The following is a 21,111-nucleotide window of genomic DNA, read 5'->3' on the forward strand; positions in this document are numbered from 1 at the left end:
TGGGTTTGTCCTTCTATAACTGAGGGGTACCAACACTTTTGTCCACCACTGTATTTGTACTTTACATCCACTTTGTGGATGACACGATTAGTCAAGTAATTGGAAAACATAATCGGTGATGAGTCGACTTTTATTACAATTGTTTGTGGCAAACCTAATCTGCACATCCTTGAATAGCTTTCATATTTTGAATCACCTTTTTATCTTTGCATTGTTTATAGAGAAATCAGAACAATACATAAACAGAGAGGATGACATTGGGTTCAGATGCAGCCCTGACAATGGTAGCTAGTACTTCAAAGGCCATCAAAACCTTTGAAAATCTTCTCTCACGGTCCTCACTGGTTTTGCTGTTAGACTGATTGGCACTGTTATTTTTTCTATCTCAATCATATTACTTGGTACTATTCTACCAGGTTTGGACATCCTGCTGGAAGCACGTTGGCGTGACGTTTATTCCGATTTGTTGGTCTTCAAGGCTCAAGTCCGCTTCCAGTGGCCTACTATTCCTCTCTTGTTGGTTAATGCATCTTTTTCAATGTTCCATGATAAGACTGGGTTCAAAACATTTGTTGTTTTGGATGATACGCTGATCTGTAGCCTTTGTCTTATCAGCAGCATCATCTCTTATAACGACATGGACCTTCTTTGTGTCTGCTTTCCAGTCACGCACCATCTTCTCCACTGTGTTTGTGATAGCATTTGCTTTCTGTGAACCTCTGAACTCTTCAAAGTGAAGTTAAAGGCATTCCGTACACCGCCAGGGTCAATAAAAATAGTGGACAATGCTCTGAGCTCCTTATGTAAGTGATAAAGCTAATAGCATTTCTTTTATACACATGTGCAGCAATCTACTTTTGACCTTCTCTATGTATCTGGTATATATTTTGTTGACGAGGCTTGATGTATTCAATTGAAACCCATTTAACCCAACATTACCCACCACAGAAAAAGGAGCCGACCACTATTAGAGACCGGCGTCTAATGTAACAAAGACTCGGCGTTCATTGGAGACCAGCTTCGATTAGAGACCCGCCACTATTGGGATAAAGTTTCATTATCATGCCTTTGAAGCTTGTTCCATTTTAGAAGAGTTTCAGACAGTGTTCATTGTTGGAAGGACATAAAGGATCAATGTTTTACCTTAGTTAGTTTAGCAAAAAATGTTCACACTTTTTTTATGATGACTTAGGTCTGGGCGATAAAACGATAATGATAGTTATTGTGGTAGAATTTTTTTTTTTTTTTAATGGAAAATGAATATCGGGATAGACTTTTATTTTTAAGGGTCCGGCGCTAACCAGTTGGAAGCATTTTCTACTCTTTGGTAAGTAAAAGTTAGAGGGTTAGTCGCCATACTTATTTAACCTTTATTATCCAGGCAGATCACAGTAACCCTTGTACTGTCCTAGCCATGCTTGCATTAAAAAGTTGGGTCATCTGGACCCCACGAGACACGCACTGACGTTTTTTTTTCCAAGGATTTGTTTTATCTTCACTGGTGTCCGAGGCAGATATAAAATCCTGTCCACCTTTGTCATTGGAGGAATCACACATCAATGTAAGAGTGGGATCGTCTAGACACAATAAGAGAGCATGAATGTCATTCTTATTTACAACTGTGGCCTGGCAAAAAAGCCAGCCTTTTAAAAAATAAAGGGAGGGGTTACAAGAAAATTGAAAAATTGAAAAAAAAAAAAATTGAATAGAATCAGAAAAAAACAACAGATAATCTAATAATATAAAACCCTAAAATCATTCCAACAGCAGCAGTTATCTTTAAAATGGTTAAGATGGGTTTTAAAATCAGCTTGTGGAATAAGTCTGCAACCTGAGACACTCATTCCTGCTTTTGGTGGTCATTTTACCTGTGTAGCGTTTAATTTTTATGTTTATGACTAGACATGTCTCTTATTAGGAACAGAGTGTTCAAATTTGACAAATAGTTTTTTTATATATATTGCGAAATATATTGTTATCGCCTGATATGAAAAACTATCATGATATTAAAAAATTTGGTAAATGCGGTAGGTATGCTTACAACGGGGATCTTGGGTACGACCTGTGTTGCACTGAGACACCTTGTCTTGTTCAGACTTGAATTGCAGAAAAAAGAGCCACACAGTCGGCATTGCTTCTGCTTAGTTTTCCTTTGCTAGCCCATACTTCTGTAATCACGTGGGCTCTGCCTGGTAAAATTTGAGCACTGCTAGATAAAAATTATGAATTGGAATCCAGAGAGGATTGGCTTTCTTATCTGAGATTTAAAATGTGTAAAAAAAAAAAAGTAAAAATCAGACGCATTACCAGTATCACCCTCAAATACATGTAAAAAAAATAAAGAAAAAAAAACAATAAATATTAAATAAATATGTCAAAAATTCTGGGTAGTTTGGATTGAGTCCTGAGTCAAATTATGCAAAGCCAATTTCTACCTGTCTGTCAAAACAGACAGGTAGAAATTACACGGAAACGGCTACATTTAACATTCTTCACAGTTTACTAACTCTATCTGCTTAGCGCTGCAAGCCACTGTTGACACAAAAGTATCCAAAGTTGGTTCTTGCTGTACTCTATTTGAAAGTACTAAAGTCTATAAAAAGTTGCACTTTTGATGCAGCATATAGATTTGATGGGTTGGTTCCTCTTAAAGTACATAGTTTATCACTTTTTGGACTATTTTTCTGGATAAATTTAGCTTTCCACCATGAGACCTTCAGACCCTGCGAGGTATAAACACTGCATTCTGTCAGATCAGGGATCACAGTTTGGTTCTTCTAATTTTTGTCCAAGTGAAATGCCAAACTTGGAATGTCGGGCATGAGTGTCAGCCATCCTCAGACCAACCTCATAGAGTGGGTAAATGAAACCCTAAAGGCTTTTATAGCCTCCTATTTGACAGTAAAGTAGAATAAATTTTTATGTTTTTGCCTATTTGTCACAAGTAAACTGGGAAGATAAATTACTTTTATTATTACACAAAAACAACCAGAGTAAATATAAATTCAACTTTCAAATGTTTATTCGTCAAAGCCACAAATAAGCTGTGCAAACCTACCTGGTTTTATGTCAAACAAATTTCCCAGACTTGATGAATTTATTTTACCATCCTTGAAAGGGTGATAAGTCAACGCCAATCACCCTTTCGTATTCGTGAAACTTTGTTCCATTCTTCTTTGAGCCACATTTCAAGGGTTTTCCAGTCTCAACAACTGGTTTGCTCAAGATTAGGAGCTTCAGAGTAACCCAAACTATCATACTACAACTACAATATTTGCCCAAAAATCTTTTTGTCCTGACACTCTGAAGATCCTAACCTCTGATCCTGTCTGAAAGTGAAGTTTTTCACATGTCTTGTTCTTTCAAGACCTGGATGAGTCCTTGTCTTTTTGGAGTCGCCTGTAATTATTTTGTCCAGGAGGCGTTGGCCCTCACTGTCAATTTTCCTTTTTTATTTATGGCTGACATTTTAAAAATGGGCTAGAAAGTGTCACAGAATGTTTGCATGACAGTGTTGCCACAGGTTTACAAGGCCCTAAACCGCAATTTAGCCAACCACAATCAAGAAATCGCACACACGGTTTTAAGGAAGTGATTTTTATCAATTAAGTTTGCAGACAATGTGAGATTTGAATTTGGCCGGACTTTGGACATGCCTGGTCTAGGTGGTTTCTTATTCAACTTTTATAGAAGATTTGTTTTATTATGTATGATTCTGCTGGAAAGTCTTTATATACAGGTTGACAGATGTCCAATCGCCTATTCTTTGATTTAATCAGTTGTTTAATTAGATTTGCTAATGCTGGAATGCCAGTAAGTTTTTAGATGATTATTACATTTTTGTGTTCTGATATTTTTCTTTGGTATTTTGTATCCACTGGGACTTGAAAAGAAAAACGGATGAAATTGAACAGAGTACCTATTACACAAGAGAGAGGTTTGAATAGTTGCTGTCTTCTTAATAAATCAAATCCTCATTTATTGTCATAGTTGATTTGGCCATGAGTCCTTGTAAGAGCACAGTATCCCTTTCTTTTTAGAAGTATCGAGATCTTGGATGTGCTTGGGGAAAACTGCCAAGGACAAAAAAAGGTCCTCAACTGAACCAATCTAGATTCCTTTTTTATGCAAAGAAAAAATGAATAGATCTTGAAGACAATTTGGTGTCAGTTTTATCTTCTTGTCTTTCTTTTCTCATTTCCTATCTTGTTATGAACTCGGATAATCTGGTAACAAATGACCAAAACAAGTGGTACCCATGGTAAGAATCACTGCAGTTATCTCCAAGAAGTTAATGACCAGAATCCAATTAGAGACCCTGTTATTGACTGTCTGCTGTCTGAAACTTTGAGACCAAACATGTCTGGTTGGAGCCGTGACAAACACCAGGAGATAGTGGATCTGCAGAACCACGCAACCGGTGAGGAGGCTGTAGATGAAAGACGGCGGTAAATGGTGCGGAGCGAGCCGCTGCCATACAAAAACGATGAGGGCTGGATAAGGAGGAAGCCGTTTGTTCCTATGCCGTAAAAGTCAAGATAATTAATTTCAGTCAGACGCGCTTTTGTTGTCAACATTCTTTAGCTTTAATAATGGATTTCACATTATCAGATCGTAACTGAGATTCCTGAAGAAACCAAAGATGTTGATCAGTGAGGTTGATGTGTCCAAAGGGCTCAAGACCTATTCAAGAAAAAAATGAGTTTTGAGTTCAAGTGTTAGTCTGCACAGTTCTAGTCTTTGATATAGTCATTTGTTTTCAAGTTAAAGATACTTTTAATAATTGAGTTAAAGTCTTAAAGTGTGTATAGGGCTTTTAAAAGGCCAGATTAAAGTAAAAAAATACATTTTTTTGTACCATTTTTGACTTTCCAGACGTATAAACTTGCTGTCACATCCTCATTGTTAGTGTGATGCTTCCTTATCATTTCCTTCCAAATGTCACACCAGAGCGCCAACAACAATAAGGGCTCTCAAAACTGATTTCCTAATAAGGTCAGGCCACACATCTTTGGTTAAAAAAAAAAAAAAGGTCACAAATGTCAGGGATACCACAAAGTAGAAAAATGTAATTCAGTAAAAAGTACGGCAAAAATGTTCTTTTGTTGAATTCCCTCAACTTTGGTCAGACTTGGAAGTACTTAGATTAAAAAAGTCCTCCTTTAGTTTCATCTAAAACTTTATATTAGACCGACACCACACAGGCTAGCTCCTATTAAAGTCACATTACAGACCTGAAATGACTATTTCATCTCTCTGAAACGATTGTTCTCGAGCTTCGACCTTGCTGCTGATGGCTGCTGCCCGTTCATGTGTTATCTTGAGCCAGTGACCTTATGCTGCCCTGACCTTCCTCAGCTTTATAACGCTGGACTTTTCATTTAGATGTGGTTGTTTTATGTTTCCTCTAATTTGTTTGTTAGCATTTTCAGGTTACAAATGAAGAATTAAATCCCACAAAACAGCAAATACTTCCCATATATCTCACCAAATAATATTAAATAGGACAGAAAGATTTCTTTAAAATCCTAAATACAATGTTAAAGCACACTGTTGTATCTGTAAGATAATCACGTTATTCTTAAGGTACACCAATGAAACATTGAAGAGTTACTCTGGGGTAATATCCAGCTATCCCTTAAAAACTTTCAAGTTTTGCTATAGGTGAGAATTTTTTTTATCTATGATGTGAGAGAACGAACTGTTGAAGCAGCATTTCCATCTAATGCTACGTTCACACCGGGCTCGGCAGCACACATTCAAGAGATTACTTCCAGTGAAAAGTCTCTCAAATATGCGTTTTGGGCTTCCGCGTTCAAAACTTGTTCACTAATCACTATGCAAGTTTTAAGTCAATTTTCGGGCTCTACGTACAAAATGTTGTGGCAATTGAACGCACAATGAAAGTTAAACCAGTTGAACTTTGACCAATCAGGGACTCCTAGTTGGTAGAGTCCTTTTTTAGCATGTTCTTGAAGGGGCGACACAAGCCTGGTGTGTACATAGTCTAAGTAAAATCAAAGTCCTTTCTCAAAAGTTATATAACCTTTATTTATACAGGTTGGTCAATTGACAACAATTTTTCATTTACAACGATGACCTGATAACTCATCAGCAGTAAAATAGAACGACAGGGTAAAAAGTTACACACAGATTAAAATATATAAACTTCTAACAACAATATTTTAAATGTTTACAATAAAAAGTCTACAGGAGGTACCAAGTTAATAATTACAATGAAGACTAATTAAAGCCATAAAAACAAGTTAGGAAATGCTATAAAATTAACTTTTCAAGGAGGATAGGTGTGCCAAACAAAATGTTACCAATTGAAGTTTTTGGTTAATTTGTAACTTAAGATAAATATTAAAAAACAAATTGCCAAAAAAAAAGTAACATGAATATGATTCTCCAGTGCCCTACTACCCATCACAGGTCAGATCTACATCTTTATGTATTTTTGCAAGTCTAACATTAATAGGATGACCATGGTGTATAATTTTACACATGGATCTACTGGTGTTTTGCACATTTGACAGACTCGTGAATTCCACTGAAGGGCCACCTCCTAACCTTCCCCTGGGATTTCATCTCCCCATTTCCCAAAGCTCTTTGATGGAGTTTGAAAAAGCAAGACAAAAGGAGTGAACATGGGAATAGAAATGTGACATTATTCCCTTTAGAACTGGTGCAGACCAAAAGAACGTATGTAGGGGAGACTTCAGAAGAGCACTGGGGAATGTATCATTCAAAAATACTCAACGTCTGTAAAAACCTGAAGAGATGTTGTTCAGGTAGATGGAACTTTTCAGATTACTGTTTCAAAGATGCAAAAGTTTCACCAATATATAAACCTGATAAAGATTTCATGCTGTGATGCAAAAGCCCATCTACCAAAGATGGTTGTAAACTATGATTTGCAGTGAAATAATTGAAATAACTTTATTGGTCAGAATAACCATTCTTGTTGATCTGATTTTTTTTAATTTTTTTTTTTTTTTGGACCAATCACCGCTCACTGGCATCATCTGCGACGTCTGTATTGTAACAAAGGCGACTGAATTGACTTAATTTGGTTGGAGCTGGAAGTAACCAGTTATTTATAGGTGATACAACCTTCTTGGTCCAGTTCTCTGAGGCAGTGATAACTGTAATAGAACTACTCTAACATTGGCTGTTTGTTAAAACCAGCCCACCTAACATCGTTGGTCTCAGTAAGAGTTGTTTATGGATCTATGAACCTTTTTGCTGTAGGTAAACCTAAGAATAATGGTATAAATTTCACAAAACAAGGCCTACGTTAGGATATTTTTGCCCACTTTTTGCTCATGCAATTGGTGTGTGCTGCTTGGAAGGACCCATGTGTAGCATGTGCGTGGATTTTTAACATGGAGAAAGGAGGACATCGTCTGAGCTAGTGCTGCCACAAACGATTATTTTAATGGTTGACTAATCACTGATTATTCTATCCGATTAGTCGACTAATTGGGTCATGTGCAAAGTGGATGTGAAGCACACATCTTAACCATCCTTAGCTTCAAACTAACTTAAAACTAGATATATAGCATTACCTGTGATAATGGTAGTGTGAATGCTGTAAGCTGAATTTGACTGCTGAAGATGATGGCTGAAAATGCTGAAATTGATAGCTGAAATTGCTAAAGCTGATAGCCAGCTAGAATAATAGTTAAATGCCAAATTAGCCTTATAGATCGTCGAAATTAGCCTTAACAGCTAGCATGCGACTGAAATATTAGCTAAACCCTGAAAAAGCCTAAAAAACAAAAAAGCCCAAATTAGCTAAAATAGCTAGCATGTAGCTAAAATATTAACTAAACCACATGATGAAAAACACTGTTTACCAGTGAAACACTTGCATTCAGAGCTCTTAGAACAAAAAAATTACAGTTGAAATACGGGCTATTTGTGAGGCGAAGAAAATGCACTGAGTTTCAAACATGTTTCCTCTGTTTTAGCATCTTCTTTGATGTGGACACATTTGTGATCAAACGAGCACATCAGTGGCTTCTTCAGAGAGACGAGAGTGCTCCAGAATTTCCGCACAAACATCTCTCTTTTTTGTCGGTTCCTCCTGAAAGGCTCCTCTGATCATTATTTGTCTCATTCCAGGAATACCAGATCGATATCATCTTCGCACAGACCTGGGTGGACACACGCCTGCGGTACAATAGCAGCAGCATGCGGATTCTAACCCTCAACAGGTACGAAGACTTTGCTGAAATAGCTTCAATCCGTGCAAATGCCTCTTCTGAGAATCCTATTCCCTCTCTCAGGAAGGAGGCCTGTAATTAGCAGAACAAATTGATTGATGTGCTTAATTTTCCCCACAATGTTCTGGTATTTTATTACCTTGTTACTGGGAAAGCAGGCTGCTTTGTGTGTTTCACAGGAACCTAGAGACAATAACACCAGACTCGAGACTTTTCTTAGTAATCCTTTATTCCCGCTTCTTGTCCAAACAGCAATATGGTCGGCCTGATCTGGCTGCCAGACACGATATTTAGGAATTCCAAGAATGCTGATTCTCACTGGATTACGACACCCAATCAGCTGCTTCGCATCTGGAACAATGGGAAAATACTTTACACGCTGAGGTAAGATATTTAGTTTATTAAGTTCTTTAGACCATATATCACTGAAACGTCTCTATCTCGTTAGTTAGTCAACACAAAATGAGATACACAGGTGTGTCGTGGGACCCCTTCCTCCCCCTCATTCAAATCAATCAAACACCTCCTCTTGTTTAAAGCCTCAGTCATAACTTGCCTAATGTTTAGATATGGGCTGTCTGTTGGGTAACAAACGAGCAAACGGCACAAGCACAAAATATCAAGATCGTAGACCGCTTAATAAGCCCATCAAGCCAAAATGTTCATGCACTTTTTTTCTATGGGCATGTTGCTGCAAGTCACAGGTCATAGCAAACACCTATACAACACACTAGGGTAAGTACGTGAGAGGCAGGCACGTCCTACAGATTTTTAATTTGTTCAACAAATCCTTAAGAATGCTAGCATCTATGAGTGCCCTCATCGCCCGACTTTTAGGCTACACTCACACTGGACATGTGTTGCTCCTTCAAGAACGTGCCATATGCAATTTCATTAATGTGCATACAGCTGGTGGTGTTTACTCAATGGATAAGCAGGAAACTGCAGGAAGAAATACTTCTTCTTTTGTTTTTTTATTGTTTACTAGCCCTTGTTTGTCAACTACAGTTGATAAATTGGTGCGAAAAGTTCAAGAGGTGCAAATCCTGCAATTGTTTCAAGCCTTTTCTTGCTTTTACAGCTTTATTCCGATATATGAAAGACCTGGTGCCAAATAATTGCAACTGAGCAGAAAACTGCAATTATTAATTTCTGCGTTGTGATCATGTGTCTAACTGTTGGCACTTGCGTGTTTTGAAAAGCATCCCATCCACACGGCACTACCAAATCAAAGTTCCTGATTAGTCAAAATTCAGTTTAGCAGTTCAGTTTAACTGGTTAATCATAGAACGCCTATTTTGTACATAGAGCTCAAGACTGTACTTCAAAACTTGCATAGCAACATGTTTCGAAATCCGAAAGGCCGAAACTGGGTTTTACGTGTATTTATGTAGACTTTTAATCAAAGTGACTGCTTAAACACGATTCAATGTGGCCTTTGTGAGTTTATCTTTAGAAATGAGGAATTTAGACACTAACAGTGTAGTTTTTGTGGCTGTCCTCCTGGCATTTACATATAACCTACACACTGGGTACTCGCGCATTACTAACAACTACAGTGTAGATTAAGGGCACCATACGACATCGTCACCCATGTGTCATAAGTGTGTGCAACTTATAAATACTTCACGATACACTTACAATCAAACGCTCCATTTTCATGACGCCTCTTGATGTGGTCGTATGAGCCTTAAAGGAACTGCAAGACCTGCGTTCCACCTAAAATGTGACCTGGACAATCCAAAAACCTGCTGCACCTATAAGGGTCGTGTCTAAGACTTAACCTGATAAGAAATCCCATCTTTTTGAATCAGCTAGAGTTGAATCAACTCTTCTTTTTGCCTCTGCTAGTCTCAAAGTTTATCTGTTAAAATGTATTACCAACACAGTTTCAAGTAATACTTTGGTAAAACAAAATGTTTTTCATAATAAAGTGAAATTAAAAAAGGGAAAAGGATTCATCTTATTACCAGACAAAACAACAGTTTGATAACATTATTCCTCTCTGGAGAAATTAGTTCTGGGTGGTTTATTAGTCATTCCATCATTGCCGAGGAAAGCATCGCCATGCAGTTTGTCTTTGTGGGCTGATGTTCCAAAACGCTATCAAAGGTACAGTTCCCTCCAAATGAAAGTGAACAGGAAGTTTAGTTGTTTTAAAACTAAAGATAATCAAGAAAATGAGCAATAAAAGGTTTTAAGAGAACCTCTAACCCTGATTTTAAAGGGTAACCAAACCCTAAATAAACTTTTTTTAGCTTCTGACCTCTATAAATGGGGCTTTAAAAGTGCTGTCTGTTGGTCATTGCCAATTTTTTAATAAATTAAAATAAACCTGTTTAACTCTTGAAAAAATAATTGAAAACCATCTGTTTGCTGCCCCCTATAGGTTGAATTGAGTTATTACAGTTGAATGTTGTGATTGGTCAAACCATTTAAGTTTCAGAAGTCAGACGTCATGACCTGCAGCTCCAATAACGGTAACAGTCCTGCATCCAAGCCCCACCCCTCTGTAGGTGGAGTCAGCCTCCAACTTCCCTGTTTGGTTACCCTTTAAGCTACGTTCACAGCGAGCAAGAACGCAATAAACGCGGGTTGTTGAACGTGTTTTTAGCCTATTTCGCTACTAGAGGTGCAACAGATCACAAAATTCATGGTTCAAATCGTGTCCTGATTTTATAGACCCGATTTGGATCAGTTAAAAGGAAAAAAAAAACAAGATAAACGCCTACAATTATATATTTTTTAAAGTTTAAAGAACAAAAATAGTAAAACGTGTATAAAGTACTTCAAAACATATATTCACAGATATTTTATAACATTAAAAATGTTGCTCAGTGAGGCTCATTTCTAAAACAAAACATTATTGACATCTTTGAACTCAAAGTTTTCCAATTTATAAAAAAAATACTTGGGATACCCTCATAAACAAAATACAGTGACATATTGCATCTAGTAAAAAAAAGCAATATTATGTATTTTTAAAAAGTAAAAGAAGCCACAATTTACTACACATGGAGACAGGATCATCGAGGCTTTTGTAGAGCTCTTTGAAACAAATAAACCTAAACTCTCGTCTATCCACATCCTCCATGATGAGGTCAAGAAAAGCTTTTGACGGGAGCTCCTCCCACACGCGGCGGGAACTTCAGGTTAGCACACTTTTGGACAAACGTCAACAAGCAACTTTGACATTTGTTAAAACAAAGGCGGAGTACATCAACAAAAAGTTGATTTAAATGATGCAGAAATGAATGCAGATTAAACCATTGGATTACAATTGGATTGTAAAACAATCTTTTCCGTTCAACTTTAGTGTGATACTTTAGATCACACGTGTCAAAGTCAAGGCCCGGGGGCCAGATCCGGCCCTCCGGGTAAATCGATCCGGCCCTCCAAATCATTTTATTTTATTGTTATTAATGGCCCAATGTTATCTTAACCTGTATATTTTTGACAAAATATATTTTTATGGAGAATAAAATATTGAAAGTTATTTAAGATTTAAGTTGATTTATTCTGGAATAATATTCCTGCCTGTTTATTATTCATAATTATGTAAACAAATTATGGTTTTAAAGTTTAAAAAATTAGCATTCTGCTAGCTTTTTGGACTATTTTGGCATTTACTAAGAAACTTCAGGTTATTTTGGAGTTTAGCTAATATTTCAGCTACATGCTAGCTGTTTTGGCTAAGCTAAGTTTTTCAATTTTTTTGGGCTAATTTGGCATTTAGCTAATATTTTATCTAGCTATCAGCTTTAGCGTTTTTAGCTATTAGCTTCGGTGATTTTAGCTATCAATTTCAGCATCTTTAGCGGCCAAATTCATCTTACATTATTCACACTAGCATTATCATAGGTAATACTATATATCTAGTTCATAATTATGTTTAAAAGTTACGGTTTTAAAGTTTCATAAATGTAGTTTTAGAGTGTTTAATAAATGTTTATCCTGTTTGGCCCGCAACCTAAGGTGTATTTTGGATTTTGGCCCCTTGTGCGATTGAGTTTGACACCCCTGCTTTAGATCTTGCGCCGAGAGAAACTTTAATAAACAATGTTTGTTTGTAAATATTGGGGAAAAGTCCATCCTATGCATCTTGTATAGCTCTCATTCATCCAGGTGACGACTTGAAACATTTCCCCACTCATTCAAGGAGCTTCATCACTCTGAGTGAGGTTAGGGGGGTTCAAGCTCCACTTTAATTTAAGTGGGTTTAAGTGGGGCTTGAACCCCCCATCCTTACTTGGACGGTCTTGGCATCATCTCTAGAAAGCTTCTGAAACTACTTCATCCTAAACTTCTGATTTCTGCATTTATTACATCAATTTTGCAACATCTATGTGATACATTCAGTTTTTAAACTATTTGGTGACAAATCTGGGTTAAGTGTTTTTATTGTGACTCCATGTCACTTTTGTCCTTAGAAAAAGAAGCCTAAGGGATTAATTAATGTGCCTATCCTCCTTTTACTGTACTGTAAATTTAACACAGCGTTAAACCAGGAAAAGACCTCCATACAGTTGACAGTTATTGCCTAAAGGTAAAAAGAAATAAATAAAATAAGCTCTTTTGATGCAGCTTCAAGTCATGTCCTCGTTTCTGGTTCACCAGACTACAAGAAACTTCAGCACCAGAACAGTCGGACTTGTATGTTTAGTTCTTTTCACAAAAAAAGATTCTTAAGTCTACATGGCAACAACATGAGGACAGTCCAGAATATTCTTGCTTGGTTTCCCATGTTGAGGCATCAGAGAATGACATCAACAAGTTATAGAAAAGCCTCCAAACGTGGTAGCAGAAAGAATAAAAACCCTGAAAAATAGATGATTGCCTAAAGCAGCTCCACTCTGCCGATATTCCTCAGAGACGAAACAAGATCCACTTTCCTCCAAGTTAGATGCGCCTCCGTTCACTGCAGGGAGGAATGTGAACGCAGCGTGACAAGTCTGACATGAGCAAGCCGCTCATTTCGGTGCTGGCAACCCCCCCCCATCATGTAAAACAATAAATGCAACACAGGTTTAATGGTTTAGCTTGAACACTGGTGGATATGGAACATCTAATATCTGATGGATTGGCATTTGGGGGGGAAAGTGAAAGTTTCTGTAGTTTAAAAAGCAAAACCTTGAGCTGTTGGTTATAATTTTAACACAAACTTTTTTTTTTTTTTAAGCAAAACTTCTGTTTTTCAGCTTTCTTTTCTGAATATTTTAAAGTAGAAACCTCCCTGAAAAGCTAACATTTTCTCTTAGTCTTTACTGAACACTCCACTCTAAGCTTCTCTAATTCCTGCAGCTTCAAACAACCTTCATTTCTGAATTTAAAAACCCATGCCAATGAAAGTCATGTTTTTAACATGTTCTTGCTGTATTTTGGGGATGGAGGACTTGTATAAAGAAAGTAGAGCTAAAAATTTAAGTACCGTATTTTCCGGACTATAAGTCGCGGTTTTTTTCATAGATTGAATGTCCCTGCGACTTATACTCCAGTGCGACTTATATACGAATTTTTAATGATGAGATATGGACCGTAAGTCTAGAGTGCCCTCTTATGGTGATCTATGCAATTACTTTATTTACTTTAGTTATTCAGACGTGACACAGAGGACGAAGAATTTAACGGATTTAGTGATATGGAGTGAGATTGCGTGCAATTAATTACAGTAAAGATACAAAGTTGATGAGTTCTTGAGGCTATAGTTAAATAAAACTGTTATGTTATATAAATGCTACACCTTTTCGTTTTTTTCATGATGCTAATATGTGAATATGTGTTGACACATATTCAGCCTGTTTTCTCTTCACTTATGAATGTTATAACTTACCTTCCAGGATGATGTAATATTGTTTTTTTCAACTAGTTTGTAAAATAAATTACTTGAAAAAAATGCGACTTATACTCCAGTGCGACTTATGTATGGTTTTTTCTTCTTCATTATGCATTTTTTGGCCCCTGCGACTTATACTCCGGTGCGACTTATAGTCCGAAAAATACGGTATTTCTTTATTCAAATCGTGAATCAGGAGCAGTTTTGAAAAAGTATTTGTGACATAAAAAACACAAGCTCCCTGCTCTTCTTCATTCTGACATTTCTACTTACCCAACTTACCTCAGACAGATTGATCATGTTAGATCAAAGGAACAGAAATTGATTAATTTACATTATTGTGGTTGTTTTTATATTATTTATTTTGATGTACAGTGAGTGTGTAAACAAATAGGTCACAGGAAACTGGGGGTTGCTCCACACCAATGACACATTTTTGATGAACTCCCACTTCTTTGCATAAACTATTTCTAAGAAAACAGCACTTTTTAAAAATTTAGTTTTACTAAAAACGGGATAATCTCAGGCCTTGTTTCCACTGAGGAGTCCATTACAGTACAGTAACCCTAGGCTCCCATTGCTAGCGTTACAGCTCAGGTGCGATCCAGGAGCGGTAACTACCAATGGCTACAAGATGGCTGCAGCTACAGGATCTGCTGCTGACCTCACAAAACTCCGAACTCACAAAGGTCGATGCAATAACCCATCATTTATATAGGAACTACAGCAGGGGTGTCGAGCTCAATCGCACAGGGGGCCAAAATCCAAAAGACACCTTAAGTCGTTGGCTGAACAGGATAAACATTTATTGAACACTCTAAAACTACCTTTTTAAAACTGTAACTTTTTAACACAATTATGAACTACAGATATAGGATTACCTGCGATAATGCTAGTGTGAATGCTGTAAGCTGAAATTGGTCACTAAAGATGCTAACGCTGATAGCTGAAGATGCTGAAATTGATAGCTAAAAATGTTAAAAGCTAATGGCTCAAAACGCTGAAGCTGATAACCAGCTAAAATGTTAACTAAATGCCAAATTAGCTTAAAAAAACAGCTTAGGTTAGCCAAAACAGCTAGCATGTAGCTGAAAAAATAGCTGCACTTCAGAATAGCCAAAAAAGGGGGAAAAGCCTAAATAAACAAAAAAAACAAAACAAAAAAAAAGCTAGCATGTAGCTGAATATTAGCTAATCTGCAAAATAGGCTAAAAATCTTAAAATGCCAAAGCAGTCCAAAACACTAGCAGAATGCCAATTTTTAAAAATTTAAAACCGTCACTTTTTAACATAATCAAATAATTAAAATAATAAAAATTGCAGAAATATTATTCCATAATAAATCAACTTAAACCTTAAATATCTTTCAATATTTTACTCTTCATAAAATTATTTTTTTGTCAAAATTGTACAAGTTAGAAATAAGTGCAATATAACATCGGGCCATTAATAACAATTAAATAAAAAGATCTGGAGGGCCGGATGTAATTAGCCTTAACTTTGACACATGTGGTCCACAGTAATCCCCCCCTTATTCAGCTGCGGCGTCCGCAAAAATTTGAACCCAACAAACCGGATTTGCAGAGGTTAACCGTGATCGTCTGCAGTGGGATTTCCTCTCTCAGTTCTGAAGTTACAGCTACAATGAATACCGCCTTAAAGAGGATTACGAAGGTTGGAAACGTTAGCTTAAATTAACACTTTATTGGCACTTTCTAATGTCGTCATCACTTTCTGACAATCAGCGGGTGGCTCCAGCGACTCCACCCCAACCGTCCCAATCCACCAAGAGATACGGTTTGGTACTGTTTAATGGGTCCATTTTACAATGGAAACACACACTTTGAAAATAGATCAAAAGATGATCGGAGTGGGACTTTCAGAAGGAAAAGCCAAAAGCATAATTGCTCTAAAGCTTAAACCCATAACCCGAAAGAGCAGATTTAACTTTGATTATGGCCATGAGCTTTGGAGGTTACCCATAAAAGCTTGTGTTATTCACTGGTGGATCAACATTAACATGCTGCTCAGGAAAGAGCTTTTAGCTTCTATTTGTCTTTATTAATAATGATACAATAGGTACTGGAGAATTACCTCCTCAACTGAGTTTATACGACTACAGCGCTGAAGCATCAATTATTGTTAAAACCTCATTTATCTTTTAAGAATCGGTTTGATCTCGCAGTAGCCTAACCTTGCAGCTCCGCTCAACCCTGCAGCTAAATCTGCTGCTAATTATCATCATCTGATGGTTTCAGCCATTTCCAACGTCTGTAGAAAAACCAACACTGAACTATTCACTGATGTTACATTATGACGTTATATTTCAGTAGGGATAATCTTTGAGTTTGTTGTTGATTCAAGAGGTGGAGGGCGCATTCCAAATGTGCATGGTCTCACTTTTACATAAGCTTAATGATGCCTACTTTAATTGCTGTGAATAGCATCTTCCATACGTGTCAAAAATTCTAAAGATCTTTAGCTAATTTTTCACGGTTTGCTTTTCATTGTTGAAAATTTGAGCAAAATACCAGAAAAGTAGATGTTCTAGTCAGTCAGTTGCTGGAGGTGGAAACTGTGTCTGTGAGACATTGGCTAGAATAATTACGATTCCATGGACTCTGAAGAAGACCCGCATCAGCTGTAGCAGAAGATGCATTACTGCAAACTCAGCTGAGGCAACTGCGACAGCTCCATAAAAGGACAGATTTGACTCCAAAACTAAAAATAGACGATATAAACTTGTGGCCTCAAACTGTTCCACTACCAATTTAAATTCTGCAGATGAAATTTTAAATTGTTGTTTCATTAAAAGCGTATTAAGTCGTGAAGGGGCACGTTGATGCATCTCCCTCATCCTCCATGATTCCTGCTGCTTTTATGTTCTCCATCTTTCCCGATGAGTGAAGTTTTGAAACTGCGTGATTTGAGTCTGAATCTTCTCAGTTTTAAAGCCGCTTAAACAATGAATAAAAACAAGAGAGGTAAACTTGGATTTACGGTTTGGAAACGAAAAAAGAAACCCATCTGCTGAACTGACTTGTTCAGTGACCAAAGTAAAATTTCCGGGATTTCAGAGGCGGATGAGCCTCTGGGCTCTCACCTGGATGAAAAGACTCGTCTAACAATGATGAAGCAGTTCTGTCATTTTGAGCAATTTCGCACATCAACCGTGCAATCGAGTGTGATCCCACACCATCTGCTTTAAAGCCGCGGCTTCATACAGCAAAAAAGGCACAAAACCAGCAACCAGCTGATGAGTCCTGTCTGGACGCTTTACGGTCCAAGAAACGGGACCATCCAAAGCAATTTCCGTGCCTGGAATATCTTTGTCTGAGTCTGTCTGTGTTCGCCGTGCAGGATGACCATCAACGCCGAATGCCAGCTGCAGCTCCATAATTTCCCTATGGATGAACACTCCTGTCCTCTGGTCTTCTCCAGCTGTGAGTATTGGCTGTAACCTGCATGCCCAATGCAAACGCTGACAAATACACTTAGCCAAGTATATGTGCCTAAACTGTAAAGGAACTACAAAATAAGAGAAGTTGTACCCAAAAAATCAAAAACGTATGGTCCACATTATTATTACTATGTATTTATTTCTGATTATATCACAGGAAATGACTGATGAAGGTAAAAAGGCACTTCAAAATAAGTAGAAGTACAAAACAAATATCAAAAATGTTTCAGTAAAGGTCAATGTATGGTCAAACACAAAATATTTCTCCAAAATAGACACTTGTTTTACCCAAAATTTCGTCTGAGTAAATAGGTTAAGGGTTAATGTGTTTTTTTTAAAGATCCATGCACCTAAACTGAAAAGAAACTACAAAATAAGAGGGGAAAAAAACATGTCTTAAAAAAATTGTAAAAATCTGACATTACTTTTCAAGACCAGATTATATTTTTTAAAATTTCATTAGAGGAAATGACTGATAAGGGGTTTGTGTGCTTTTTCAAAATATAAAATCACCACGGTATCTGTGCCTAAACTGTAAAGAAACTTCAAAGTAAGAGGGCAAGAATTCCTACAATAAAACTCAAAAACCTTCCAGAAAAGGTTTATTTTTTGGTTCAGCACGGAATATTTCTCCAAACTACAAACTTTTTTACTTTCAAATTTCATCAGAGTAAATGACTAATAAAGGTAAAACGGTATTTCAAAATAAGAGGGAAAGAAGTACAAAAAAAAAAAAATAAAGAAATGCTTCAGATAATGTAAATTTATAGTCCAATTTCTATATACTAGATTTTTATTTTATTTAGTTATTTATTTTTATTTTAAAATTTTATTAGAGGAAATGACTAAGGGTTCGTGGGCATTTTTTTCGGCAAACTTACCAAAATACTAAAGTGTGTAAACTGTTTTGGTACTTCAAAATAAGAGGGTAAGATGTAAAAAAAAAAAAAATCAAAAATGCTCCAGAATATTTTTATTTATTATTGTCCAACACGAAGGATTTCTTTAAGCTAAGTAATTTTTTTCTATCAAATTTTATGAGGGTAAATGACTGATGAAGGTAGAGTGTTTTTTTTAAAGTACATGTTCCTTAACTGAAATGAAACTTTTTAATCAGATGGGGGAAAAAACTTGACTAAAAATATAGAAATTAAATGTTCCTGCATTTAAGATTTTTCCAGACTAAATTATATTTTCTCAAATTTCATTAAAGGGCTGATGAGGGTTATTGTGAGGCTCTTTTTTTCCAAACTGAAAAGAAACTTAAAATAATTGGGAAAAAGCTTTTAAAAAAATTGATGTTCCTTCATAAAAAATGTCTCCAGACTAGATTATATTTTCTCAAATTTCGGTAGAGGAATGACTGGTAAGGGTTAGTGTGAATTTATTCAATACACTTACCAAAATACATGTGTCTAAACTGTAAAGGAACTTTAAATTAAGAGGGAAAAAAAATGCTTCAGAAAAAGGTAAATGGTCAAACATGAAAGATTTCTCCAAACTTTTTTTTCTCAAATATCCTCAAATTAAATGACTGATAAAGGTTACGTGTGCAGCTTTTTTTTAAGCACATCTGCCTTAACTGAAAAGAGACTTCAAAATAAGAGGTGAAAAAAACTTGACTAAAAAAAAAAGATTTTTCCAGACTAGATTATTTTTTTCTCAAATTTCAGTAGAGGAAATGTGTGATAAAAGTTAGTGTGCTTTTTTTCCCCCCCCCATACACTTGCCAAAGTCCATGTGGCTTAACTCAACAGCAACTTCAAAATAAGAGGGGAAAAATACAAACTTAAGTTAAAGATTTTCCAGAAAAGGTGGATTTGTGATGCATTAATAAAGATTTCTTTAAACTAGAGACTTTTTCTTAAATTTTATTAGAGGAAATGACTGATTTTTTTTTTTAGAACTTCTGAAATCAGAAAGTAGATGTAGCTTCAAATGTAAAGCAGACTTTCAAATGGTCTGCTGCTCAGAAAAAAAAAAAAAGAAAAAGCAAAACCTTGGTTGAATGGAGATGATCAAGAGTGGCGTTGAAGGACATCATTTCTCATTTTTACAGCGCTAAATGCAACCTTATTTTCCTGTAAAGAAAACTGTTGGTGCTCGTCTATTAAGCACTAGGAGCCTTTATTTTAGTCCTTTATATCGAAGACTCCCAACAATATTTACATGCACTATTTGCTCCTCAATACCCAGACTTTTAAAAGCAACAAATGACCCTCCTTTTTTTTTTTTTTTTGGTTTGAGGAAAATCTCATCACCTGCTTCGTCCACGTTTGTCATTGCTGATTACAACAGCTCCATCCATTAATAATGATCAAACATGCATTCAGTTTGTTTGCAGCGTGATGAGAAGCGGCGGTAACGGCCGTCGTTAGCGGAGAAAGCTATCGACCGTAAATAGGCTGCCATTAAGCTTCTGCTCTCACTGAAAGGAGCTTTTTTTTCTACGCTCCCAGTAGATGAAATTAAATCTGTTATGTCAATAAATGAGCAGCCACTGTTTTAAATATTAAAGTTTACTCTTTTTTTTGAAGAATATTATTCAATATAGCCATGAGTAATCAACTTTTCAGGATGATTTTAGAAAAGTGAAACTTTCAGTGCAGTTTTTTAGCCTGAATATTTCAACACGTCTGCTTGTTTGACTCGACTCTTTAGGAAAATGTGGCTTCATGCAGTTGGAGGAACAGATGAAGCTTTCTCCACCAGTCCTAACCAAACTTTGCCTGCGAGTGGCATATTCCACAGCAGATGGTTTGTGAGCTCAGGATCTGCTGTGGAGGAGGAGAGAGACGAAGAGTCACGGAGAGTACGGCCATGACAGCTGATAACCAAGCCACTATTAGCCCTCACTTATCTCCACTGTTTACACATAGTCCTCCATCAGTGGGGAAGCCTCTAAAATGTTCATTCTCATCACCATAACGCAGATATGACATTAACGTCTGATGGATGAGGAGCTCACTGATCTTGTTTATTTTGTGTCATTTATTCTTGTCGTAAATATAAATTCAGAAAAATAACACATTTTTTAATTTGCTTTTCTCTTTAACACAATGTTTCAACAATCTGAGGGTGTATTCACACTTGATGCGTTTGCTTTGATTAACAGAGTTCGTTTCCCTTGATAATCTGGAACAAAGTCTCAGTCTGAATACACCCAAAAGGACCCTGGTCCGGGACCAGCGACCGCTCTCAGACCCGTCTGTTGAGGTGGTCTCAGTTTGTTTCCAATCGGACTGGGCTTCGGTTTGGCCTGTAATTCTTCAGTCTGAATACAATCCACTCCCGGCGTGGACAAACTGCACCAAAACTGCCACCGTAGCTGGTGATCATGGGATATTAAGTTACGAAGTTAAGGCCCCGACCCACAGGATTTGACGGCCATGCCACACGTAAAAAAATGTAAAAATCTTCCACTTGCGCTTAGACACGCTAACTTTGTGCATGTTTGTGGAATAGCAGTGATATAGACGCCGGAGTGCACTTCATTTTTTTTTATTTTTAGGCAATTTTTAAGTTTACCAATTGGCTAATTTATGATTTTTGAAAAATATTTTAGGCTAATTTGGAGTTTAACTAAT

The 21,111-nt window shown here is 36.7% G+C and overlaps 1 protein-coding gene and 1 long non-coding RNA gene across 7 annotated transcripts in view; one reads left to right on the forward strand and one right to left on the reverse strand.

Moving 5' to 3' along the window:
* Positions 1-21,111, forward strand: part of LOC112160000 (gamma-aminobutyric acid receptor subunit gamma-3) — a 135,851-nt gene that overhangs the window by 84,899 nt on the left and 29,841 nt on the right. Inside the window, exons 5-7 of the mRNA XM_024294298.2 lie at positions 8,131-8,222; positions 8,484-8,615; positions 17,425-17,507. Coding sequence (XP_024150066.1) covers positions 8,131-8,222; positions 8,484-8,615; positions 17,425-17,507 — 307 coding nt within the window. The remainder of the gene's footprint in view (positions 1-8,130; positions 8,223-8,483; positions 8,616-17,424; positions 17,508-21,111) is intronic.
* Positions 1-21,111, reverse strand: part of LOC112160001 — a 135,367-nt gene that overhangs the window by 28,595 nt on the left and 85,661 nt on the right. For 2 of the 6 annotated variants that reach the window (XR_004949179.1, XR_004949177.1), the window contains one exon: positions 8,464-8,582. The exons of 3 other annotated variants lie outside the window; for them this stretch is intronic. This is a non-coding gene — a long non-coding RNA (uncharacterized LOC112160001). Of the gene's footprint in view, positions 1-8,215; positions 8,583-21,111 lie in introns of those variants that run through there. One more of the 6 variants, XR_004949181.1, reaches the window with a different exon arrangement.

The sequence above is a fragment of the Oryzias melastigma genome, linkage group LG2, assembly GCF_002922805.2.
Source record: "Oryzias melastigma strain HK-1 linkage group LG2, ASM292280v2, whole genome shotgun sequence".
Taxonomy (NCBI): Eukaryota; Metazoa; Chordata; class Actinopteri; order Beloniformes; family Adrianichthyidae; genus Oryzias; species Oryzias melastigma.